The following is a 27831-nucleotide window of genomic DNA, read 5'->3' on the forward strand; positions in this document are numbered from 1 at the left end:
TTTTTTGTCTGCTGCAATGAAGAAAAGGAGAAACACATTTTGGCTTCTGCTAAAGAGAAGTTAAAGGACATGCCCTACAGAACCAGGAGATGAGTAAGATTTGATGGATGCAGAAAGCTGGAAATAAAGATACGTGTGAGAATACTTTCCATCCTCCATCACACTTTCTGACATTTCCCAAGGGCTCAGAGCACATTTTCAGTCACATAATGGTATTGAATTAAGTAACGGTAAAAATATAGGTAACATTGAAGTTACAAGAAATCCTTTTCTTATTCAATTAAATCTAATCTACTAAATCCAGAGCCATATATTTGCTGTGCTGTAAATCTGTGTTTGTGAAGCAGAGACTAGCTATAAATTGTCTCTGCACCTTTTCTTCATGGTGTTGGCTGTAATTTCTTCGCTTTAATAGATGAGAATACCATCAGAGGAAATGGACTCGAGCCCCTTGGTCCAGCTGCAAGCTTTACCCCGATCTGTGAATCTCCAGCACTGAGGAAAGTGTTTTATAATGTTTCCCAAATCTTAAAGCCAGGAGGGCATACCAGGAAATACTTATGTATTGATTTTTGTTAATTTTGAAGATAAATTCACTTCATAACAATTAAATTTACTTTCTCAACAGAGATATACGTAACAGAAAAATCAGTAGATATAATCTCACATTATCAATATATCATCAATATAGACCTCTGGAATATGTTTAACACAATTAAACATTTTAGGACTTTAGACTTACTATGAAAAATTGTGAGAATCATCATTTTTTTTCAGGTAAGCTTCATGGCTTTAACAGACCTCTGTGTATCTTCGTCTGCTAGTGGAGTATTTGTCATTAAGTCGTTAATGTTTATTAAATACTTGATAATAGTAAATTTTGCTTAAATTGGACAGGATATGTATAATATTACAATGTATAATTTCTACCCTGTAAAGTGGATTAGCACCTGGTAAAAACTGAATAAGGAACTGAATTTACAATGACCATGTGAAAGACCAAGAGGACGTTTCTGGATTTACGTCTGTGTTCACAGCATTATTTCATATATTTATTACTATGTTTAAAGAAAACTCAGCTCCTCTGTGACCTTCGTAGAGCGGAATACAGCACAAGCTTGGATTTATGGTTAAGTGTAGAGTCATTTTAAAGTCTGGAAATGTTTTAGCATTCCACGGGTCCGTGGCAGTTCTCATGTTTCCTGTGAGACTGTAATAGCAGAAGACATCGCTCTTCGTATCCTTTTGTAATAGAGGTTGAGGAAAAATGCATTCGGTGTGATCAGAGGGGTTGTTTATTAATCACCAGTGTGTCGTCGAAAACCTTGTCTATTGTCACAGACTTGGAGCTAGCAAAAACAAAAACAAAACAAAACAAAACAAAAACGCCTCATTTGATTTGCCTGCAGCCTACGAAAGTTTGAGTCCTTAGAAACATGGGTGACAAATTCCAGTATCTCCTTCCCCACTTGGATTTTTGATACAGTGTGAGTTTTCATTGCTTTTCCTTTATCTACCATTACTCCTTTTTCTTAATATCAATCCATCTTTAAAAAAATCAGCTCACTTTACAATATGCAATGCTATGATATATGATATAAAATGACATTACAGATCTTAATAGAAGCAATCATACAAATAAATAGTATGAAAGCTACTAGAGTTGTTATTGTTGTTGTTGTTGTTGGTGGTGGTGGTGGTGGTGGTGGTGATGGTGGTGTGTGTGTGTGTGTGTGTGTGTGTGTGTGTGTGTGTGTGTTTGTGCTTGTGTGCTGGGCACACGTGTTTTGCCACTGAACTATTTCTCCAGCCATCACTGTAGAGCAGGCAGAATTTTTATTTATTATTTTTATTTTTCGAGATAGAATCTTGTTCTGCAGCACAAAAAAGCTGTAGAACCACACCCATCTCAAAACCGCTTTCCTCCTGTCTCTGCCTCACAAATTCTTAGATTCTAGACACATGACTAAATTGCAGTCCTAGAATTTTTGATTGACACCTTTAGTTATGATGGCTTCAATTCGATCCCTGCCTTCTCAACTTTGAAGCAGAAGTCAGCAAACATAGTAAAAACATAAGATCATCAGCCACGGCGACCTGCCCCGGGGAAACCAGATGCATGTGGTAATATGGATCCATATTATCTAATTCTATGACTATTTAGAGCACCTAGTGACATCAGCTGTACCATTTCACACACACTGGAAATGGTGTTCCTGACAGAGCTCTCTAAGGTCGCCAACAGGTGTGGATGTTGTGTTGCACCAAGGCACAGCTTCTAATCTAAAGGAGAATCAGTCCCTTTGCTCATGTCTCTCCTTCTAGCAGGGTTTATATCCACTTCCCCTGAAGAAGATAAGAATTAAGAACAGCAGTAAGGAAAAAAAAGGAAAAAAATCTAAATTAGGAATAAAGATGAACTTATGTGATATTTTATTTTTAACTCTACATGATCCCAAAGATCAGCATTATTTGAAGGACTGATAACAAGTAGAAAATAAGAGTGGAGCTGGTGACTGACAATCGTTTCATGTCTCAAATAACAGTGCAGAGGTGGTATTTTACACAAAACAGAGCCAATAGGCCTACAACAATCTAGAGAGACTTGAGTAAGACCTAATTTCTCACTTCATACGCCACAGCTAGCAACAGAACAGATTTAACTACAAAACGCTAAACTGCTCCATCTAAGGAAACATGGGAAGAACTTGACTGCCCTGACCCCCCTGACTCTCTTGACTCCACTTGGAATACACCTCACACTTGGGCCCTTTGTATATGGCCAACTCTACTATGATCCCTCCAGGCTATGGGACCTCCACATGCTCAGGGGAGTTCATGACACGAGTCGTCTAAGAAACCTGATCTTTACATTTGGGAGAGTAATTGAAACCCCAACTTTGAAAGGGCAGTAAATGACATTTTAAAATATATTAAATAGTAAGGAAAGAGACAAGATGCAAATAAGAGGGAGAAATCATTGTTTATTTGTAGGATAAAGTTTAGAAGGGATAAGTATCAAGCAAAAACCAAAATAAAAGAGGAAAAGTAGAAAATGGCAGAATGACCTAAGAACTAAGAACAGCAGTAAGTGAGAAAAGGAAAAAAAAAATCTATGATTAGGAATCAAAATGAAGTAATATGGTATTTTATTTTTAAATTTTGATAAAGTTGTGATAGTTTGTATACTTGGCCCAGGGAGTGGCACTATTAATACATGTGCCCTGTTGGAGTAGGTGTGGCCCTGTTGGAGTAGGTGTGGCCCTGTTGGAGTAGGTGTGTCCCTGTGAGCATGGGCTTTAATACACTTGTCCTAGCTCCTGGAAGTGAGTTTCCTCATCCTTCAGATGAGGATGTAGAACTCTCAGTTCCTTCTGCACCATGCCTGTCTGGATGCTGCCATGCTCCCACCTTGATGATAGTGGACCGAACCTCTGAACCTGTAAATTAATCCCAATTAAATATTGTCCTTATAAGAGTTGCCTTGGTCATGAGGTCTGTTCACAGCAGTAAAACCCTAACTAAGACAGTTGTATTATATAAAAACTAGGAAGTAACCATGACCATTCAACCATAGTTTGATTCTTACAACCTTGCAAATTTCATTTTTGCTCATTGACTTTTAAGCCAGAGTAAAGTTATTAAAGAGAAACTAACATTGGTAAATGTGTAAATTGAATTCCAGGAGGAGGAGAAGTGGGATGTGGAATAAATAATATTTATAGCATCTAAATGAATTTATCTCGAAAGTGTCAGTTTTCATTGGCAGCAGATGCATTACGTAGCTCACATTGCATTGTAAATTATCTGTACACATGCGTTTAAAAATATTTCTTTAAAAAATACTGCTCTTTAGAGCAGCAGTTTGACAAAAGCTTAGAACAATTCTGGCTTTGTTTTCATCACTCTCTGACACTTGTAAGGTGTTGGCTGGGACTGGCTGGGCTAAAGGCAGGATTAATTTGAAGAAGCCACATAGAAGAAGAAGACTCAGGCTACCCACAGGGCTGATTAAGTAGGTGCTGGCCTCGTGGGAAGAGCTCAGATTTTTCTCTACTTACAGTCCTTGATTCTTCTCCCAGATAAGCCAAGCCAATAAACCAAGGTAGAAAACGGCCCATTACTGTGAACGGTTACTGTTCTTTGCTATTTATGCAACTTAATTCGGATGCGTTGCACGCTTACTCAGATTTAAGAATACCACCAGACAGAGAGCAGTGGGTGTATGCTGAGCCTGGCTACCACACGTCGGTGTCAAGACGGAGATAAGTAGATTTTAAAGCATGAGACAGGAACCGGATGTAGATCTCTCCTGAGAGACACAGCCAGAATACAGCAAATACAGAGGCGAATGCCAGCAGCAAACCACTGAACTGAGAATAGGACCCCTGTTGAAGGAATCAGAGAAAGAACTGGAAGAGCTTGAAGGGGCTCGAGACCCCATATGTACAACAATGCCAAGCAACCAGAGCTTCCAGGGACTAAGCCACTACCTAAAGACTATACATGGACTGACCCTGGACTCTGACCTCATAGGTAGCAATGAATATCCTAGTAAGAGCACCAGTGGAAGGGGAAGCCCTGGGTCCTGCTAAGACTGAATCCCCAGTGAACTAGACTGTTGGGGGAAGGGCGGCAATGGGGGGAGGGTGGGGAGGGGAACACCCATAGAGAAGGGGAGGGGGAGGGGTTAGGGGGATGTTGGTGGCCTGGAAACCGGGAAGGGGAATAGCAATTGAAATGTAAATAAGAAATACTCAAGTTAATAAAGATGGAGGAAAAAAAAAAGCATGAGTTTCTTCATCCTAGAAGAATTGTTGCAGTTTTTTCTTTTCTTTTTATAACTTGAACTTACCCTAGTTCCTATGGGCTTCCATCAGAGAAGCTGGACTCCCTGCCATCTCTTCATTAAGGCATTGCTATTTCTAATTTTGGCTGTACAGTCTTACATCTCCCTCTTTTTATTTAATGATGCCCCTCTAGAACTCAAGTGGTCCATTAAAGCTCAGTGGCACCATCTGTAATCTCCCCCCCAGCGTTCCTCAGCATCTTGTCCAGTCAATTCCTAGGGCCTTCAATGAGACACTTCGTTGTTTTCGTTCAACATTACTGAATGTCCACTATGTCTTGGGACTGTGCTATATAATGATATAAACGTTAGCTACCAACTAAAATGATTTATGTTTGCATCTTAAAATCATGGTGCTCCTAATTTGTGCATCTGGGAGGTACATTGCTCAAGATTATTTTAATGTCTCTCAGTGCACATCTTGTGTGCATAACTTATGTTTTTACAGCTTAATTTGTTTTTGTATGTTGACAGTCCATTTTTAAGTCACAGAAAAATACAACTATTTCTTGGCTAAACTTTTAAGTTTACTTTACATGTGGTACTTTTCTCTGTATTAATATAGCACATTTAGCATCACTTTTTAGGTACCCGTAGTCTCATTTACATCTTTTTTTTTAAAATTCTGGTCTGGAGAGATGACACAATGGTTAAAAGCACATCTTGATCTTGCGGAGGACCCGACTTCCGATCTGAACGCCTACACTAATTGGCTTACAGCCCCCTCTAATCCCAGCTCTGGATTGATGCCCTCTTCTGGACACAATGGCAACTACACTCAGAGGTAAATGCACATATGCAAAGTTAAAAACATAAAAACAAATGCTTTACAAAGAAAGTTTATAAGTTTATTATTAATTTAAAATAATATGTACCTCCTGACCTGTCTCTTAGGGGCTTGTAGAGACTGCATATATAAAGTTTGTTTATAATTCCCAAAGGATACTCAAGCGCTGCATTGTTATTAAATTCCAGTCTGAAACGCTTTGGTACAGAAGAACTCCCCTGGGAGACAAGGCACACTGCTTTGCTTGGGGGTGCTTTTGATAAATGTGTCATCACTTTGCAAATACTTTTTAAAGTACTTCTACCTTAGATGGGGTTGTGGGGAAAATTAGAATTGAAAAGGAATTAAGGGTCTGTGAGAGAGTTGAAAACGTTGTAGGTAATGATTTCCTGTCTTCAGCACCAAGGAGCGCAAACAAGCCTGAACAGGAACTGAAGAAGCAGGGGCTGAGCCCCACCGTCAGCGTCAGCACTTCCGGGAGAATCTCGAGTGGTCCACCTACTCCTACGCCTACATCACTGATCTTCAGTTTGCTGAGACGGCAGATATCAGCCTCTATCATCATCGCCAGATCCATCAGCTAATTAAGGACCACGAATATCTCGGCTGACATCATTGGAAGCAGTTACATCTTGCAGAAATGTACCGCCCTGCAGGGGAGAAGCCTGAACAAGGTGGTTGTTACCTGGTAGGTCTCTAAAGTCAAATAAACAAGGCTTAATGAGAAGCTGAAATTCAAGAGACGAAATGTGGATTGAGACGAAATCAATGGCATGATTCAAGCTCACAAGTATACAATATTTCTGTATTAACAGACTTTATTCCAGTGATGTGGAGAAATAGAATACCCCACAAATCATTTAGGACTGATATCATGGAGACTTATTTGGCAAAAGAACCTATTCTTGTAACAAACATTTGAGAAGGCTACAGATTTCCTCTGGGGCTTTCTTTTCTAACGTTCCCTAAGGTTTTTCTGACTAAATGTATTCAACCTGAGATAAGTGCTAATCACTCTTTAGACCTTGAAGACTCTTCTCTACCAAATAAGATCGCTTATTTTCATCTTAATAAATTGCAATTTAATTGTTAATTTTCTAAGTTCAGAATCTACATTCTATTCTGAGCTCAGGGAGTACTGCCTGCCTGAAGCCTTGTCGATTAGTCCCGTTTGGAGTCCTTAGCTTTCCGATAATCTAATGCTTCACAATGAGATCTCATTGTCTCCACTCAGCACAGTTGCTGAGAACCAACTAAGTAGTGGGACCGTGTTAGCGACATTTTCCAGGTCTTTCTTGATGTCTTCAAAATGTTTGTTTTTATTATAAAAAGCCAGACACAGAAGTGAAAAAAGCATATGCACATAAAATAAGTAAAAATCTTAGCTCGAGGCTGGGCTAGCAATGACCTGGGAGCTCTCTGGGAATGTGCTTTTATGAATGACCTAGCTCTCACCTTTATATAAGTAAACTGTACCTGACATTGTAATAATTCTTATTCTTGCTTTACAGACTCCATATTCAGTCAAGGGTAATACGATTTAGATTTGACAGTTACAATTTATGCAATTGGAAATATGTATATGTATTTTTGTGCTTTGGTCAGTAGAAGATTTTTCATCTTATTAATGATGGCTAAAGGAGGTGTGCTATTATTTCTGCATGTAGTACAGTGAAGAGATGAAGAGTTTCTTGCTTACTTTTTCTATGCTTTAGGATAAACTAGGGTGAGCAGAAATGACTTAAGGAAAGGGGGTTTATTCAGTGTATGGCTCAAGAGTTTGAGTCCATAATGGCAGAGAAGGCATGGCGTCAGGTGGCCGTGGCATGGCGTCATTGAAGCTGGCCAATTGCATTGTATCTGCACAAAGCAAGACTATAAGCCTTCAACGCTTGCCTTTACTAATGTATTCCTCTATCAAGACTCCAACGTCTCAGAGTTCCATAGCTTCCCTCAAACAGTGCCACCTACTGGTGACTTAGTGCCCCCATATATGGCCCTATGGAGGAAGACGTGTCATACCCAAATGACCACCTCAAGTAGTGCATTTCATTCAACATTAACATCTACCCAACTCTGACCCTAACACTAAATGGTCATGGAGAAGCCTGAAAAGGAACAGGGGGCAGGAACAGAATCTGTAAAGACTCTAGGTTGGGCTTGGTTGGATAAAGACATGGGCCTTCAAGCCTGATGACCTAAGTTCAATCCCCTGTACCCACATAGGGGAAGGAAAGAACCAGCTCCTGTGCGTTGCCCTCTGATCTCCAAATTCATGCCACAGCATGGATGCACTCATATACCCACACGCTCAGAGTGAGTAGGTAGATATAAAAAGAAAATTTCAAAACACATCACGTGGAAGACTCTTATCACAGGCTGTCATGACTTACAGAACTGAAACTTCAGTTGTTATTTTGATTATTTTCTAACTTTAAATTCATACATTCTTCTTCAAATTTAGTTTCCAACAGAACTGTCCATTGTCAGACTGAGGGGAAAAGAAGAATGTGTCTCCAATAGTTTCGTCAAGGACCGGAAGTTTGTGGTCAACAACAGGTAAGCAGGAGATGGGAGGAAACAAGCAAAACTTAGTCTCAGGTTATGATGTGTGTTCGCTGTAATTTAAATAATTCTCTAAGTTCTCCGGTTTCTTAAGCCTATGAAATCATACTGTAAATCTGTGCTGGTAACTATTTATAGCAGTGATTTAAGCGAACTGTTCTTCATCTTGAGAAACAGAAAAATATTGTACCAGGAAGCCTAGCTAGTTGTACGAAATAATACTGTAATTATGTATCAGGCACTAAACACCAAATGCATGGTGACAGCTTTGCACGCTGTATGCTGGTTGCTTAGATGCAGCAGTCAGTACACAATAGGCAGCAGTGCGCACAGGCAGCCAGGTCACGGGAGGAACAGGCAGGGTGGAAGAGCCCACACAGCTAGGAAGGAGCAGAGCTTGTCTCCACAGAACACGTGCAACGCAGGAATAACTTACAAGTACGAGCGCTGGGGTTACTGAGGACAGCAGGAAAAGCCTCTCCTCTTTCCTATTGTCCTTTTCTTCCTTTTTCTTTGTGGCTATTCTGTGTCATTAAATTTCCTTTTTAAACAAATGTCTCCTGATGGGGGAGCATCCTCATAGAAGCAGGGGGAGGGGGATGGGATAGGGGGATTATGGACAGGAAACTGGGAAAGGGGATACCATTTGAAATGTAAATAAAAGAAAATATCCAATGAAAGAAAAGGAAAAACGTGTCTTCTGAAATTATTAAATGCTTTGTGGACACATGACACAACTTCTCATTTCATGTCATGGATGTCCAGTTTCCGATCTCTGTGGGACATTCCTCAACCCTTCCTGTGTCTGAGCCTGATTCACTGAGTGTTATCAGGGTGGTGAACCAAGTGGCTGAAGTCTGGTGTCATCTTCCTTCCAATTGTTGACACTTTTGTGCACATGTAACTTAGGAGACACAAAGTCAGTCTCTGTGGTGATACCATTTCTGCCTTCGAGTGTCCTCGAACATTTTGTATCTTAACATTTGGCGTCTTAACATACGGAGGGGGCCAGCTTGGTGTTTGAATTATCAGATACAGCCCAACTGCACAAGAGACTCGGAAGAGAATGTGACATTGTTTTCCTCAGTTAAGTTATTATTGAAAGTGGATAATATTCTTAAGTAGCCTACAGAGTGGAGAGGGAACGTCAACATCTCATGAGGAAGTCCTGAAGGGGACATTTTAAAAGAAGAGGGTCAGAAAACATAGGGATTTAAGCTGTGTTACCTAGGGGAATTTCAGTAGTTCAAATAATATTTTTCTTGGCCATGTCTACTTTCCTATTATCCTAAACTACTACAAGCCAAGGGGGAAAAAAGATAACGAATTCATACCACTTCTTTTCCCTGAAAGCAGGAGAGCCTGATACTTTCCTCGAAAAGTAAACTCCCCAGTGCATGCTGTGAGGTGGGATAGTGAACAGTGTGATGACTGGACAGTGGTTACAGGCCTGAGCACTCTCCTCCCCATTGGAAGAATTTAGAGCCTCCTTCCATTGGTTTTATCTGCCCGGTCTCAGGTCTCTCACACAGGGCCTCTCCCTCTCTGAGCATGGTTTTTAAGCTCAATTTTTAATCTCCTTTTCTCTGTGTCAGGAACTCTTCTTGGGTGTAAAATCAGTGTCATTAAAACAGATGGAAGGATGTTTTGTTTGCATGATCCCTGGTAGCACATTAGAGGCTTTTCACATGCCAGGCCACCTCCACCAGGCAGATGAGAATCTCTGGAACCGAGCCCTGCTCCAGAACAGATATACCTGGCAGTGTCAGGGTGAAGGCCGAGGCAAGGCAACATGGGTGGGGGCAAGATGTACAGAAGCTGTTGGTTACAGTAAGAACATAAAACTGTAGATGTTGAAGGAACATTATCATCATTCAGCCTAAGTTCATTTGCCTCTAGACATGAAAGATTCAGCCTGGAGAACATAAAAACTCAAACACAAGATAAACTTAAGTCACTGGCAGCTGAGACTAAAGACTCCTGGTTCAGAAGACAGTGAATTCTCCACATCGCTTAGTCCTGGTTGTGATACCAGAAAGGACTCAACCAGGAAACTTATAAGGACTCTGTTATGTTATCCAGTATGTTCTATCTTTTTTTAAGATAATTTAGATAGTTTCTTATTAGAACAATACTTAGATGACTGTGTTGCGAAGGATTGGGTCTTTCTTTTACTGAGAAGAAGACTTAACACCCATATCAACCACATAAATGGCATTAGGGCTGATTACTGACCTTGGAAACTTAAAACTTCAGAATACCGAAGGACCTAAGGTCTCCACTTTTGCAGGATTAGACTGATGTTACCTCGAGGAGTGCTGGGTGTGAACAACTTAATGAATGTGCTTTTATTTGAACTGTAATAGTTCAGACAAATGGTGCAGGGAATTATGAGTCCTCTTGTTTTTTTTCTTTGTAAGAAGACCTGAGCCCAAAGTTGCAGGCCACTCTGGCGTGATTTAGGGAGATGAATCCATCCAAAGGCCATCACAATCTATATCAGGGAGACTAAGGTTGGGGGCCAGCTCTACAGAGCCTGTGGAATAAATGTAACCAACCAAGAACATACCTCAAGAAGGAAGATCTTCCAGATTCTCTGTTAGCCAAGTGTCACAGTTGGTTCTTGTTAACACTCAGACATACCTTAGAGAAGGGAATCCCAGTTTTCTTAATTGACAATTGATGTACAAGTGCCTGTACAGTGCCAACCCTGGGCAAATGGGCCTGGCCTTGTGAGCAAAGTAGCTGAATTTGAGAATGAGATCAAAGCAGTAAACAATGCTCCTTCATGGTCTCTGCTTCAGTTCCTGCCTCTGCGTTGCTGCCTTGGTTTCCCCCAGTGATGAACCTTAACCTATAAGCCAAGTACGCACTCTCCTGAGTTGCTTCGGTCATGGTATGTTATCCCAGTAGCAGAGAAACAAACTAGGACATCAGGATTAAATAAACATGTCCCCAAATAGCAGAACACATCTGGGATGCCCTGCGTCTTTTCAACTCTGATGATGTGCAGTGAAATAAAGTCTTCCAGATTAAAGCAAGGCCAATTACTAACCGTCTACTGTACCCACAGATAGGGCCTGGGAAAAAGAAAAACAATCATGAGACATTGTCCTTGATGTCAGAAAACTCTTATACAGTTAAGTAGTGGTCTGATCATACTGACAGGGGGGTAGGTGGTTGACATCATTATATTTTATTATTCTTATTTTAATTTGCAATCTTTACGGGTTTTAGAATCTGACATAAAATTAGATCAAGTGAACAAAAGAGAAAAAGGAATCGAAAAAGCTCATTGAGTCACTTGATTTAATCATTAAATAGTCCGATCTCAATAAATCCTAATTAACTAATTTTGTGTATTTAAAAAGATAACTCCCATCTTTGAGATTTCATTTTCAGAGAAACAAAACAGGAGCTGTGCCAGAGTTGGACATAGGAGTGGGAGCCCTGGAGGGAAACAGTGTGCTCTGTACCCTGGGGAGAGAGTCCAGGACTACAGTCTTTGCCCTCACACTTGCTCAATACTCAAAGAGCGCAATTTCACACTTCTTACCACACAAACAACTTTCTTTTCCCACTTCGGTTAAAAATAAAGCCAAAGTGTGATACAAATGGTTTTATGTGTTTGTGATTTTTTTTTATAACTCAAGCATTATTTTAAAACATGACCATTGGGATGTGAACACATAGACACACACACACACACTCACACACACACACACATACACACACACACACACACACACACACACACACTAACATAAGGTAAATGGCTATAGGAGAAGTGATGGGATGACAAAGTCCCAGTTATTAAGAAAGAATCCTGAAGTGTATAAATCTTTCTACTTATTGACTCTGTGGTTTCAATATTAGTTGCCATAAGCAGAGGCAGCACAATGGGAAGTCATAGTTTATATGGCATTTAAAAATTATATTTCTCCTTGCTGTGTAGCATGAGTGTTTGTCAATACATCTCCCTTTCTCTATTATCTGTTGGTGTAACCAATGCTAACATACTGTCAGTGGGGTGGCCAAGCCTGTCACACACAGCAGCAAGACTAGACTTCTTGTCACATCATGGTCGAGTCTCCGTCACTGACACATCCCACCTCTCAGACGTACTGATACTGAGTATCATATGAAAGATGAAAACCATTCTTGGGGACACTGTATGTGGTAGCACATGCTTTCGATTCAAGCATTCTAGAGGCAGAACCAGCAGATTTCTGTCTGTTTATGATGCCAGGCTCGTCCACACAAGGTTAAGACCATCCAGGGCTACTCGCTGATACCTTCCTTTAAAAAAAGTAGATATTGACTATTTTCAAGTAAAATGATTTTCCATTGAATATAATCTTTTAAAAATAACGTTTTATTAGTTCTTTGGGAATTCACTTTGTCCATTTTGATAACACCCACCCATCTACTTCACCTCCAAGATCCACACCTACTTTCCTACCCACCCAACAGTGCATTCCCTTTCTTCTTTTAAAACCCACCATGTCCTGTTTGTGCTGTACATATCATCTTTGGGTGATATCTCTCCTAGAGAATGGTCAATGTATCATTACTGGAGTCTCACCAATAAAGGAATCTGATTCTCCCTTTATACCTACTGATTTGAGTGATTGATTAATGAAGCAAGTTTAATAACTTATGAATTTGAAAAATATTCTAGAAATTACACGAATTCACGCATACAATTTTCACTTGCATATGTTTGTTGTGACTACAACCTAACGCAGTGTCCATCTTCCTAGAATACAATTATATTGTGTGAAATTTTTTCATGAGCTTTTATTTTGTCATGTGAGAGTTAGCAACATATTTATTAATTGGTCCTAACTGTAATCAATTTGGAATAAAAACCATTTTATCTAAATGATGGGACATAATGTGTTCTAGAACTTTAAGTCCCAAAGTAGAGTAAAAATTGTACAGGACTTGCTACCCATTCTATAGCATCGGCGTGTGTCACTTCACTTCCTCCTTGGTGTCCCTATGAGACAAGGCTTGCACTTATCCCCAAGTTAACTTAGAATTCTGGAAGTTAAGTAATTCATCCAACAGACAGAATGTGAATCCAGGCAGCCTGAATCTAGAACTATTATAATTTGACATTAAGGGATTAATTCAGTAAGTTTCCACTTATTTCCTTCCTTCTGCTCCTATAAACCCCTTATCAGTTTCCCTGACACTCAGAGGCAGGTCCATTTTCTTTCAGCCATCATGACAAAAGGCAGGGGCCCAAATGACTACAGTTCCTTCTAACCCATCACATTTGAACCCAGCATATTAAAAATGTTTATTTCTAAGCAGAGGTTCTGTAGATGCCATGAGCGGCAGCAGTGATTTCTTAACCATCTGAGTGATTGGTAGGTCCCTAACTCCATTAATTTTTCATTATCAGGAAACTCAAGTTATTGAAATGTCACCGCACTGGAAGGCAGTTCTGAAGTTCTGAAGAGCTTCAACCTTGTTTGATTCCATGCCACGTGATCTCGCTATTACATCACACTCTTTTTGAGCCTCTGCTCCTTAGACAGTAAAGCAGATGTGACACAGATGGCCTGGAAATGCTGTGACAGAAGAAACACGTAAAGTTCTCAGCACCACCAATGGCAGATGCTCGCAGATGTTGTACAGATACTGCTCATGGCTGATGTGGACCAGATTCAAGTGTGCTCAAGCACTTTCTGGTCCTGAACACACTTTGTAAAGGCTTCCGTGAGAAGATTAGCGATTAGAGAGATGAATGAGCAGTGCACATGTCAGTAAAATCCATGCTATCGACTCTTTAGACATAAAACTCATTACTGAATCTATGCACACACTGCTGATTTCTTCAGAGAGGTTCCCTTTAGAATATTGTTTAGCTTGTCAACAAGAGAAGTATCAGCACTTTACAGTTACGTAAAGTAAGGAGACTGTAACTAATCTATACTGAGGCATACGCCATCGCCCAAGTCCAAATGTTTTCACTAAGATCAGTGTGTTCCCTGGGAAGCAGAGTATGAAATCAGGATGAGTTTCCCCTCAGTCTACAAAGGACTGTGATTGCAAGGCAGAGTGGAGGCTAGAGCAGTGAATCTGTCGAAGTGAGGAAGTGGTGGATCTGGAAGAAAAGGAAAGTACTGGGTTGGGAAGATGGCTTAGTTGGCAAATTGCTTAAGATCCCGCCCCACCCCTCCAAAAAAAATGATGCAAGGTGGTGCGCATCTGTAATTCCAGCATGAGAAATTTAGAAACGAGAAGATCCATGGAACTCACTAACTGAACCATTGCATTCTGTGTTCATTGAGGATGCTGTGGCTAGAAATTTAGGTTGTAAGCCATTGAGGAAGACACCTGGAATCTACCTCTGTCCTACACATACCACTTCGACAGGAATCTCCTAACACACACACACACACACACACACACACACACACAACTACAAAATGAAAGAAAAGAAAAGTACTGGGCCGGGGAGATGGGAATGGGAAAGGGGAAAGCATGCTCACTGGGGTCCTTCCTGCTTCATCCATTGACGTCTTGTGGGATGTTAATGCTACTGTACTAAATTTCAAAGATTTAAAAATAATCAGGTAGGATTCTGAAGCATATGTTAGTATCAGAATAGCACCAGACAGAAAGCTATTTTCGATGACAAAATAGAGTCATAGAAGGGAAGCAAATACTGTTTGTTTACACCTGGGTACAGAGGGCTGCTACAGCAATGGTGGGAGTTCACGTGGTCAGGGAAGCTGGTACGAGGAACAGCGAGGCACGTGTCTAATTCTCACATGGTACCTCCTTCTATTTGGGGAACAGTAATCTCTACTGATGTAGCTGTCTGCAGGATACAAAAGTTCCCAGAAGAGGAGTGTTTTTTTAATTGGCCTTTTTAGATGTTATTAAAACACTAATTTTTCTTGCATCTATTCTTCTGTCCTGGGCTAGAGTGCATTCAGTCTCCTCAGTTAATTGAATTTCTAAGTTTCTCTTCTGAGAGATTTCACACTAGAAAGACATCACCGTCTGACTCAATGATACCAAAACGACCCTAGGAATTCAGTAGGAAGGAAAGAGAGAAGATGCAGGAATTTTACGTCCCAGTAAAATTCTTACTTTGAAAAATCAAGGCTTAGAAAGGTGCATTTCAAATCACTGAAGAGTCCATTGGAAATTGGTTACTAATGAGAAAGGCTATTAGTCACTTGAGTCATAGAATGATCCATAAATGAAAATATTTACCTGAAGCTTGGGATCAAAAGGGAAATGACTGCTACCCAAGATTAAGTTCTGAAAGTGTCGAGCACTAATATTGCCTCAATTTTCTGAATGACTATGACCTCTAAAATAAAACCAGGAGAGAGTTTGTTGAAGAAAATGTTGCGATGTCCAGAAAGTATTTCACACATTGATAATTTTTAGATAAGGACCATTTTAAAATGAGTTACTGAGGGAAGACTGCTAAACAAACAACCTGCTGGGCCAAATATTCTTCCCACTGGATTTTCTTCACATGGAATTACTATAGCAGATCGCTTATTCCAAGTGAGAAATATGGATGAAAATTAAGCTCAATAGAAGGACGAAGCAAATTCCTCTATTTTATGCTATTTGTCTATTTTTATTATTGTATTATGTATTATATTTGTATTATTTGTGTATTATATTATTTTATATACAGGATATATACAGTTACTGGTGACTGTACGGTGCTTGCAGTGTGAAGTAAGAACTAAGACGCTCCGATGAATAACTATCATGGAAAGTCAGTACCATGCAGAGTGCGAAGCATGGGCACCCAGGCGAGAGGGAAACAGGGCATCCATGTTGTTGTCTCCGTGAGATCGTTAACCTTTGCATGGAGAGCTAAGGAGCGCTTCACCTCTCAACAGCACCCCCAGCTCCTGGCCCATCCCAACCCCACTTCGGATCTCAGCCTGCATGCCTTACCAGGATTGAAAACTCACCATCCTAGCACCAGCGTTTCCCCTGAACTATCTCTTCGGATCTTTCCTGGTCTCTGCTCCGAAGTCATTTGCCCAATTCTAGGAGTCACATGACCCTGTCTTGGATTGTCCCTCATCAGCAGTAAAAATGGCACAGTGAACTGCATGTGCTCTACATCTGTGAGGCTTTCCCTAGACCTGTCTTTACAAACACAACGATAGGCTTTCAGCCTTACTGACTTGTAAAATGGCTTCTTGGTCTTCTACCTCTCCTGACCCCAGTAGTCTGATCTATATTCTGCTGAGAGATTGATCCTCCTGGTTTATAACTCAGATGATGAAAGCCCATCTCAAGCACTTCTAAAGGTCTTAATTGTCAACTATAAGAATCAATATTTATTTATTTATTTATTTATTTATTTGGAAGTGTGGGACTCAAACCCAGGGCCTTATACAAGTTAAGAATCTGCCTCAACCTGGGCTACCTCCAGGGATATTTATCTCTACTTTCCATGCTGTGAATTAATATCTCTTATACTATTCTTTGCACTCTGCTGTCTAGTATGCAGCCAGGATCAAGATATACCTTCCTTATATTCCTAGACTAGAATACACTGATGCGTTAACAATGTCCTCATTTTTAAAAAATTCCACATTCACCTGGAGTCTCCCAAGTTGCAATGTTCATCCCATTCTTAGGAAAACTTGTGTGTTTCCCCAACACACCAAACTGGGCAACTTGTGAATTTTCTATACCCATTCATTATTTATTCCTCAAGTTCTACAATAATTTATATATATATACATATATATATACATATACTATATACATATACCACACACACATACACATATTTCTATGTGTGTATATATATATATATATGTTCTAGTAGGTCATCCATTTTCTTGGAATCTTTATTTAACATCTCTGAGTCTCAGAGTTAAAAGCTCACCCCTTTAGACTTAAATGTCACTGGAGTATCTGCTCAGTTTTAAATACAACAGAAGGCTTCAGGAAAGAGTGACTGTTCCCTTTGGGAACCTCTGGGACATATTTCTACAGAGCAGCTTTCCATGTTGCAAGCTGCAAAGTCTTAGGACAGCATCCTAGAGGCCAAAGCCTCTTGCAGCCATGCAGATATTCTCTGGGTTTCAACAAAAGTCTCATCGCCTAGGTCGTGTTTATTTAAATCTGAGCTTGATAAAAAACACCAGCAAGGGAAATACTCAATTTCTCAGAAGAAGATCATATTCAGAGATCAATTTCAGAGCAAAAAGCATGCATTTGCTCGACAGTCTGAATTTTAGAGCCAAAATGTCTCCCTCCCCAACCCCAGTAATTGAATCTGCTGATAAATTTGTTTATCGTCCTAACTGTGAGGGGCCCATGAAACTCTGAACTCAATGTACTCTTGGTACAGGGAGTTAAGGAAAGAACCGACTAGGTGAACTTAGGAAATGCTTCATTTCCTGTGCCCAATCTGCGAAGGAAACGTCAACTGGCAGAGCCAGGTGCATCAAAGCCATCGCGTCCACAGGAAAATCTCTCTGACCCACCCAGGCCTCTCTCAAGGGTCCACCTGTGGTGCCAAGATACAACTTCCTTTTCTAGGGTTAGCCTCTGACTCTGTCCCTGTCCCTGTCCCTGTCCCTGTCCCTGTCTCTGTCTCTGTCTCTGTCTCTGTCTCTCTCTGTCTCTTCTCGCTCCTCCTCCGTCCATCTCCCTTCCTCTCCCCCTCACTCTTTCTCCTACCTCTTCCTCTGCCTCCTTCCCTCCCTCTTTTTCCCCCACCCTCCCTATACAGATTTCAAGTTATCAAGTAGGTTTGTTGGCAGATGTGAAGGAAATACTGTCTAAATATTTTTACTGCCCAAGTGAGAAATTAGCCAGCCTGGGCTAATAGCTCATTAGAAAGCTGGGAGAGCAAGTGTGGACACTTGACCAGTGAGCGAGAGGACGCTGGTATTTTCCCTAAATGACGGTAGAAAACAATCTGGGCCATTTTGTGTAGTACTCCATGGTAGCTTCTTTCTTTTAGTCCCAGTAGGGAGGCCATGTCCACTGGCCTTTTTCTCTTTGTTTTCAGGACGTGCAGCCTGTCCAGCATTTAAACCGTCTGCACACTCTGAGGTGTGTAGCCCCGACGTGCTGAAGCTTCGAAGCCCAGGCTTTCGGAATTTATATTAGTCAGACACACAATTTTGAGCAGTGCCTAGCAGAGTTGACGTTCTCGATTGTTCTCAGAGGTACTGAAGAGTTACTTAGAAGCAGGCCATTGCATTCACGGTCACTTTTGTAAGAGTGACTACATTCCTCATGGACACTGTGTAAAAACCCAAATTCCCAGTCACTCTTACAGCTTTCTAGCCAGATGCCTAATAAGCAACTGAATGATGCTTCAGATTTATCCTAAATTTATAAAAGTATCTTTAAAAAAGCTACTGATGAAATGTGAACTCAGGTTGGACCATCAATTTTATTTTATTTTTTTTTCTAATTTTGACTGTTTTTATAAATTCAAATCTTGTAGGCAGTAAACTTTGGAAAAGGGCACAAGCAAATAAAATTAGAGCTGGGTTTTCTGGATTAGTCTGCCATGCTCCCCCCACACATATACCCTCCCACAGTGCATGCCCCCACCCCCAGAGTCAGAGCCAATCTCCCCCCAAATGTGCCTTCTTTGGGCAGCTTGAGTTTTACCTTCTGCACTTATTAAATCTATCTAATACTAGGATTGCTTACTTCTTTCTCGCAATGTCGCATTTACCATTGTGTGCAAGGAAAACACCTTATTCATTTTCATATTTTTTGCATTGCCCAATCCGGACCCTAATAAACCTTAAGAATAGTTAGAAATAAAAATGAGCATTCTCGTAACTGCCCATCAGTGCAGGGTAATGTGCATCTGAGTTTCTTTACCTGCCTCAGTGGTGGCTTTGCCTTGTTCTGAAAGTTACACAAAGTGTTATTGATTATGTGTGTATATATTTCTGTAAGAGAAGTGGATACATTTCAATCTCTACTTCCCCAGTCCCCTAAGAAGCTAACACTCACCTAATTGCGAATCACCATTCACTTCTCCTCTTACCTACCAGAGCTGAAAGAGAGCTGGGGCTGTTGTTGAAGACATTGCCAACACTGTTTCAATGTTGGACTCTCACTCTTATGGGGTCCACTTATTACTCTGGGCCACTGACCGAAAAGAACATTATTTTGTTTGTTTGTTTTTGTTTGACCTAGCACACTTTTTGCCAAAATTCTATTTTTAATGTAAGTTAAATGTAAGTTAATACATTTTCTAAGACATTTTACCAATCTGTTAAACACACTTTCAGGCCCTCACACCAGCAAACATTTCCCTTCAGTAGAAACAAGCTCTCTACTCCTGGCACGGCCTCCAGGGCCCCTTCCAAACCTAACTCCGTGTACTCCATTCAGCCAATCAACCATCAACCCATCAGAACTTCAGGAGAAGCCTCCTGAAGATCAATTGAGCCCAGAAACTCTCTACCTGACATTTCCACACAATCAGAAAGATAAGAGGACTGTACCTTTGCTGTTGTCACCGCGGCATAGACTGTTGGACAAAAGGAAGAAGAGAGCAGTCACTTGAAGCAGCCGCATGGTGCCCGGGATGTTCTCAGTGGCTTCGCTCTCCCGGGTAAGGCAGGGAGCGATTCCTCCCAGCCTGACCAGGCCGTATGAGCAAATGGAAAAGGTGCACTGGATGTGAGCAGACGCTGCTCATTCCTACTTATTTTGGGGATTCTGATAAAGAACTAGAGGAAATACACACACTCCCTTTGGGAGGTCAGCGGAGAGGAGATTTATTGTTTCAGCCCCTTACAGGAACTCTTTTTTTTTTTCCTCTCTCTTCCTTTGGCAGCTACTTGTGTTTTTGTTACCGCATTATTTTGCTCTTCTTCAACAAAAAGGTCAGGATGGGATTTGAACAGGAAGAGACCCTTCTTGAGAAAGGGCCAGAGAGCGTTCTAACTTTTGTTTTGAAAGTGTCTTTTAGAGAAGCTGTAAAGAGACCTCACCAAGCTGCCCCTCAGTCCGGCTCAAAAGGCTGTAACTTCCCGAGGGCTGGGTTTGAGCACAAAAATCCACAAGGAAGTTCGTTTCTTCTCTCTTCCAACTCATAAGCCAAGTCAGTGAAGACCACCTTGTACAGGCAAATGCGAGGACTAATTGGATTGTGCTCTGAGCTTGAGGAAGGAAGCTGGCCTCTTAGTGCTGTCCAAAGAGGTTTTCAAGACATTTCTAAGAGAAGTAAACACAGATCTAAGGTTAGCCCCTTCTCATTGCGGGTTCTGAGGCCACCCTCTTAGGTTGCAGGCTGAATTCATGTCAGGAAAGGGCACCACCAGTAAGTTATATCCACAGCTGATATTCCTGGCTTTTATTAGTAGGTTTTTATGAAGAATGAGAAAAAATTACACTGTAGGTATAAGGAATCTGCCTGGGATGGCTTGGGTGGAATCAACTATCACAGGGCATCGGCGATGTTGTGAATTATGTGTTCTGTAGAACCAGTAGTTCCTTTGCTCTTAGTGATGACTGATTTAAACCTGACGATTGCACAGCCAGATCCCTGAACACAGCCCTTGTGAAGAGCAGAGTCAGAAGATTCCTGAATTCCCAAGGCACAGGCTTCACATCGCAGTGGACTGCTCTTTAAAACACCTTTAGGTAAGGCTTACTAGAGGATGCTAATGGGTTCTTACCGACTAAACTACACAGTTAGAGCTTAACCCATGTCTAAGGAGATCATCCGTTTCCTTGCTCCACCGTCCAGGGAAGACTCCATAGAGGTGTGGCCAGAATAGATCATTGGCCCAGACCACTTGAAAACATGGCTGATTGCATTCTGACCTCCTAGTCTCCAAAGAGCTCATTTTTAAATTGTAATTTTGTATATAGGTAAGATTAATTTTACCCTCTTAACTGTTTTTTTTAATAAAACAGAGTGATTTTGAGGTCCCTTTTATTCGGCACAAGCCAGAGGGTACAAGGAGGACAGTGCATGTGGAGAAATGACCCACGCAGTTTCCAGGAACAGACTGGGTTGTGGTCCTGTGAGACCGGGGTGAGACACGCTGCTGCCTCATTTCCTGCTTGCTGCTGCTGCTGCTGCTGGGGAGAGGGGTGTAAGGTTTAGGGCCCTAGTGTTTGAGACTCTCAGCATGATTGCCATGCATTTTCACTAAGGGTACCAGACACCCATACCTGGAAGACTTACTCCTGATAGATGGTCAAGCTACTTTTACACATTTTGTTACTTGATTTTGATTCTGTGTGTATGTGTGTGTGTGTGTGTGTGTGTACCTGGGGTACATTGTATATGTATGAACCAATGGGTGTAGGTATGTGGACCCCTATAGTTGCAAGGAGAAACTGGAGAAACCAGAAGTTGATTGTTTGTTTTTATTTTTGTTTTTTTGTTTGTTTGTTTGTTTGTTTGTTTTTTTTCCGAGATGTCTGTCCCTGAACCTGGACTCATTGTTTCAGACAGACTGTCAGGTAGATGAGCCTCTGGATTTGTCTCTTTTCACATCTAAGCACTAGGGGTGCCCACACACTGCCATAGCTGTCTCAAAACTCAGGTCTTCACGATTTTGCAACAAACACTTTATCCACTGAGCCACCACACCAGCCCTCTACACAAGCCGTTTAGACCACAGAAGACCATGTGGTGAAAAAGAAAGGAACAAACTAATAAACACAAAACTGCCTGAGGTTACAAAGAAATTCCAAAAATCTCAACCAACCAACTAAAACAACAACAGCAACAACAAACAAACAAACAAACGTAGTAAAGTTGGCCAGCTTTGTTTCAGTGGGTGAGACACTGAAGTTTAATTGAAACAGTAAGGATCCAGAAGAGACAGATCAATGAGGGACACCCTTCCTGGGTTGGGGGCCTCTTGACACTATGCATTAAAGCTCTTAGAAAATGTGGATTAAAGTGTTGTTTGAAACTTATTCATTTATTTTCCTTTGCAGAAGTTTTTCTGAAGCCACCGAGACAACTTGTTGGGCGGAGGTGTTTGCGGTCAATTGTTTCATCTCTGGGACAGACGTGGTGAAAGAGAGAATTGATTCCTACAAGTTAGCCAATGATTTCCACACATGGGCACCATAAATAAACAAATGATAATAGGAGATTTTAAATGTGTTTCTGGAACTAACACATATTATTTCTGTCTTTAAACTCCAAGAGAATGTACCCTGCCCTTCAATTTTTTGTTTGAGTAAATACTTGTAAAATTTAATACTTAGGTTATACATTTACACAGGCATTACCAAATATTTGGTGTTCTTAACAGCTTGAAGGTTTTAATCATTTTGTGGTATGTGACTTAAGGACAGTTTGGTAAAAGAAAATAGGTGACAAGAACAATATTATTCTATCCTGAAAGAAAAAATTGTGTATATTTGTTTTTCTCACACATCACTCTAGATTTTAATCCAGAGTGTAAAAAAAAAAGGATGCTGTTACAAATGAGGTCACAAAAGAACCATCTCACGGTTCATCTGAAGCACTCACCCAGGGCTGCCTGTGACATCACTGACTCCTGAGACATTGGATGCCAAGACTGTAACCATGGTGACTTCTCTCAACCTGTGTGTCCCTGAGAAGATTCACTGAGATGGTGCTATTGTTAAAGCCACAAGGAAAAGCCTTCTCCATACGTGTCTCCTTCCTCTCTGCCATCTCTTCATGATGAATAAAATAATTGTCTAAAGTAGTTGGAAAGCAAAGGGGAGATCTCACAAACTGGCAGATTCCAAACCCTTGCTCCCTCCTTGAGTGCTGTACTCAGGGGCTGAAATATTTGTTCTCCAAGTGCCTAGATTCCCCCCTACAAAACCAAGGATGAATATTACACCTCTCTCTGATACTGTGCAGTGAAGGAAGTGAGATTCTGGGAGGTCATTTCACAGCGCCTACTGAAATAAGTAAAACAAGAAAAGAAACCTGACCCTGTCTTCTAGAATTGTTAGGCTAAGGTAAGTCGTTTCAGCCCAGTGGTGGGTCTCCACGCCATTAGGATTCTACAGGAGACGTTATTTCAGAGTGATAAAGCTGACTTTGAAAGAAAGAGGTGTTGAGCGTCACAAAGACCTGAGAAGAGAAGATAGAAAGCCCAAACCGTTATTTTCAGATGTTTGCTCTGTGTTTTGCTTTAATGTGTTCCGAGTGTCAGTGTTCTCAGTGGAGATGGGGCCTGGCACTTGTTACCAGAGAGATAAGAATTGGCTAGTCTCCTGTCGCCCCCGAGAACAGAACTACAACTCAAGGGACGTTTAGAACTCAGGCTCGGAAAAATAGCAATTCTCCCTCCTACCAAAATGACCGACCATGATAAAGAAGTTAGCGATTGGGCCAAAGCTATGCTACCAAGGGTGCTGGTTCATTATTACTCAGGTGAGAATTGGGAATTGTGGTAAGCTGTCTCGGGCCTCCAAAGCCATTCTCTGCCACATTCTCTAACCACCCACCCCTGTTTACTCAACACTTAATGTTGGTCTTTTCCACGTACACTGATTCCCTAAGTTTGCATAAATCTATCAGTACAGAGAGGCACGAATCAGGAGTGTTATAAAAGCAATGGTTCAGGGATAAGATCTATATTTATTTCAGCGCAAATATAGAAATCCTCTGTTATAAGCTTGGAGCCATCTGTCAACAGATGGAATGATTGGAACGTTCTTCTTCGTGAGACAATCCAATCTCCTGTTTCAAAGGGTTCAGCATCCGTTCCCGAGCCCTTACCTGTGTTTATGACCTGAGAAAACTCTGTCACAAATTGAATCTTCCCATACAAAACTGAGCCTACTGATTATGTTTATCATACTAATAGAAAAGGTGGTGTTTTTCTAAGAAATAATACTTTCCCATGTGTGCACTTTCAAAAATTGACTTGGAATCATTTACCTCAGTGCCCAGAAGCGATATAGCATTAGCGTTTCATTTCATCACAGCAGCCAAGATGGCTATTGCAAAAGAGCTAATTTTTATAACAACTTTATTCAACTTCCTATTTGGGTCAACTGCTGCCAGCATGTCACCCTGTGTCTGATATTTCTTATTTTTGGTGTGCAAAAAGTAGCATTTTAGGGAAACGCTTTTTACGCCAAAATACATCTTTTAAAATGATTGAATCCCTCCATGTAGAAGTGTGAGATTTAGTGCTGGAAATAGGACTCGGGGATTTAGAGCACTCCTTGCACTTGCAGAGGACCTGGATACGGTTCCCTGCACTCTTCATCTGTAACTCCAGTTCCCCGAGGCAATCTGATGCCCTCTTCTGGCTGCCGTAGGGATTGCGCTCACACAACAAAACACATGCAAACAATTATTTTTTAAGCGAGATTTAGGTGAACTACTGTTATACGTCATTCCATTTTCACGCTCAGTATGCCCCACCCACCTCTGCTAATTTGCCTCTGGCTGTGCACACATAACCTTTTCTGCCTCTGGCTGTGCACACCCTAAACCCTCCCCAACCCCCTTTGGACTCCCCGCCCCCCACCGTCGGCGCTATGTCAGTGGCTCAGAGGTCCTGAAATATCCTTTGAATCTTCTTCTCCTTAGCCATTTTGTAACAATCAAAGGGTAAGTTCAGATCAGCCAGTTTAAAGTCATGATGAAGTGATTTATTTGTTTTCCCCCTTTCAAGTTCCAGATCAATTGATGTTAGTTCTACCCAAAGAATGTGTCAGTTTTTCCTTTTTCTCCTTCGCAGTAAAGAAAGCTGACTGCAAGCGTAGCCTTGTGGTATTCGGGGAAGCAGGAATCTAAAGTTGGAAGGAACGTGTCTGGTGCCGATCACTGACCTCCCTAAAGGCTCAGGTACGGAAGAGTTGCTTCTGGGAAGATGAACAGAGAGATTCCGGATGGGGCTGTTCCCCTCACAGTTGTGGCTACTAAATCGGCGCATGCCTACTGATCACTTAGTATGGTTTTTATCTTCAGGTGCTGTCTGTGTCTTAGACGGGTGTTTTGTGAAGAGATTTTGCAGATGTTGGTAGGCAGGAAACTCTCCAAATGGCAGACCTTTTTGTGTCAGTCACCTCTCCTGGTTGTATGGGTAACAGCACAATCTAACTTTCTATCTTAGTTAGGCTGCCTTCTCAGCTGGGATCCTAACCTTCAGGGGAAGTTTTCAGTTGGGCCCAACCCCTCCCTACTCTGTTCACCTGGAGCAACCTACATCCCGCAACAGGAACCTGATTGACGTTTTATGGCTCCGAAAGAGGAGTCATCCATCCTTCTCTGGTACTTGACTCTCAAGTTGCCCATAGATTTAGTTTCTGCCTCAGTTTTCCACGTTCTTTTAGAATTTCAGGACATTTGCTGAATTCTACCGGGCGTGACTCACAGTGATACACGAGGTGGGTCGAAGGGCCAAGTGCAGAAGGATCTTCTTGAGTCATGGAAATGTCTACTTTGTTGATGTGATGGCTTGATGGGAATGAGGGCTGGTAATAAAGCCCCAATTCGTGTTTATTTGTTTTTCTCTTTTAGTTTAGTGCTATTCTAATGAAACGCCTGACACAGGCTCACGGCTTGGGAAGGTCAAGGGGATGGTGATACAGTTAGTAGAGTTGTCCAGTGTGTCACTTATGGGTGGGTGGCAATGTCAGGGACGGAGGGAAAGAGAGCAAGGAGGGGCAATATGGGTGGGAGAGGTGACCAGGCTGGGAAGGGGACAGGGGCAGCAGGGCAGCAGTGATTAGCTAGCTCTTCCTTACAACATCACCTTCTGAGGATGACAGGGTCTTTCAGGAGCCATGAGGGTTTCTATTTCACACTCTCAAAGCCCTAAGGAATCCTACTAGGACCACCCATAGAATTACATAGCACTTTCCAATACCCCCGCACTACAATCCAAACCTCCAACCACAAGGTACCTGTGGTGGTTTGAGTAGGATATTTCTCCATAGACTCATATATTTGAATGTCCATGGAATGGCCTTAGGAGGGTGACCTTGTTGGAATAGGTGTGGCCATTTTGGAGGAAGTGTGTCACTGGGGGTGGGGTTTGAGATTTCAAATGCTCAGCCAGGCTAATTTTCTCTCTCTCTCTCTTTCTCTCTCTCTCTCTCTCTCTCTCTCTCTCTCTCTCTCTCTCTCTCTCTCTCTCTCCCTCTCTCTCTCTCTCCCCTCTGTCTGTCTCTCTCTTTCTCTCTTTCTTTCTCTCTGTCTGCTGCCTGTAGTTCTGTTTGTAGAATTGTCAGCTACTCTCCAGCACCGTGCCTGCCTGCCTGCTTTAATGACAATAACGATAGACTAAAGCTCATAGCTGTAAACAAGCCCCAGTGAAATGTTTTCCTTTGTGAGAGTCCCTACAGTCAGGGTCTCTCTTCACAGCAACAGAACATTGACTGAGACTCTAATGGGGACTTAGCGCTCGTGTGCGCGCGCGCGCGCGCGCACACACACACACACACACACACACACACAGAGACAGAGAGGGGGGGGAGAGAGAGACAGACAGAGACAGAGACAGACAGGGACAGAGAGAGAGAGAGAGGAGATCGAGAACAGACAGAGACAGAGACAGAGACAGACAGACAGACAGACAGAGAGACAGAGACAGAGAGACAGAGAGAGAGAGAATCACCAATTCCCTCAAGCAACTGACACTCGTTGCATTCCTGTTTGGTCATGTGACACAAGAACGGAGATCGAGAGGCTTCCTCCAGTCTTCGTTTATTGATCTATAAAGCAACAATCCTCGGTTCTGAGGTGAAGGGGGCACATTCTATTCTGTAAACCATTTGAACTCGAATATCTCACGACTCGTTTCTAAGTGAAAACCAGACAGCCTTGGTAACTTTTCTCAAAACTGAGTGAATCTTTTGCACACGAATGCAAACAGTCTTAGCAACAGGTGTTAATAACTAGGGGGATGGCAAAAGTAAAATCCCTCCACCCATCAGAGTGGAACTTTCTTTTTTAACAAAATGCAAATCGTTTCCTTTTTCAACAAACTCCTCAGAACAAATCCTTTCCATTTCGCCACCAACCAGAATTGCTTACACATGCCTTGGACTTCATTAAACGTGCACTGCACATACATGACTGAACATGAGACTGCCTTGCACCAACAACAGAGCTGTAACCCATCCTTCCAAATGTTGCCTTTGCTCAGAGGAAGTGACACAGCAGCGGCCATTGCAAGTGGACCCGAGCCACACCTGAGTGTGTTTCCAACCGTAAAATCCTAACTTCCCGTCCGGTGGGGTCTGGGGTGTTGATAGCACAGAGGAGTCTGCTGCTCCAACACTGGCTTGCTCTGCGTGTTTAACCTTGTCTGTGTTTATCCTCAGTCTTGGCACCAGACTCACCCCAGAGAGACCTTCAAGAACATTTCTATTTAGTGTTTGCTCTGAAGCATGGGAAGCCTAAGAAAGCATCCAGGCATATGTATGAGGAAAGCATCTTGACAATTCCAAGGGCAACTGCGAGTTAATAATTGCTGGCAAGGGGCACTAGGAAATCTACTTTTTTAAATGTTTGCTTGGCACCAAAAGGAAACATCTGCATTTCCTGGCCCTCACTGTCAGACTCAACAAGAAAGCCCTCAGTTGAAGATTCAATAAATATTCTTAATTGACTCCTACCAAGACTTCTGAGTACCGATATCTAATCTATGTTTAAAAAGCAGCA

At 41.7% G+C, this 27831-nt stretch overlaps 1 protein-coding gene across 1 annotated transcript in view; it reads right to left on the reverse strand.

The window, feature by feature from the left end:
- The window catches only part of Emcn (endomucin), a 92641-nt gene extending 72758 nt beyond the window's left edge, over positions 1–19883 (reverse strand). Inside the window, exon 1 of the mRNA XM_032897272.1 lies at positions 19697–19883. Within this exon, the coding sequence (XP_032753163.1) occupies positions 19697–19769 (73 nt within the window). The 5' untranslated portion in view covers positions 19770–19883. The remainder of the gene's footprint in view (positions 1–19696) is intronic.
- Between the last annotated feature and the right edge of the window lie 7948 nt (positions 19884–27831).

This window comes from Rattus rattus, chromosome 3, assembly GCF_011064425.1.
Source record: "Rattus rattus isolate New Zealand chromosome 3, Rrattus_CSIRO_v1, whole genome shotgun sequence".
Taxonomy (NCBI): domain Eukaryota; kingdom Metazoa; phylum Chordata; class Mammalia; order Rodentia; family Muridae; genus Rattus; species Rattus rattus.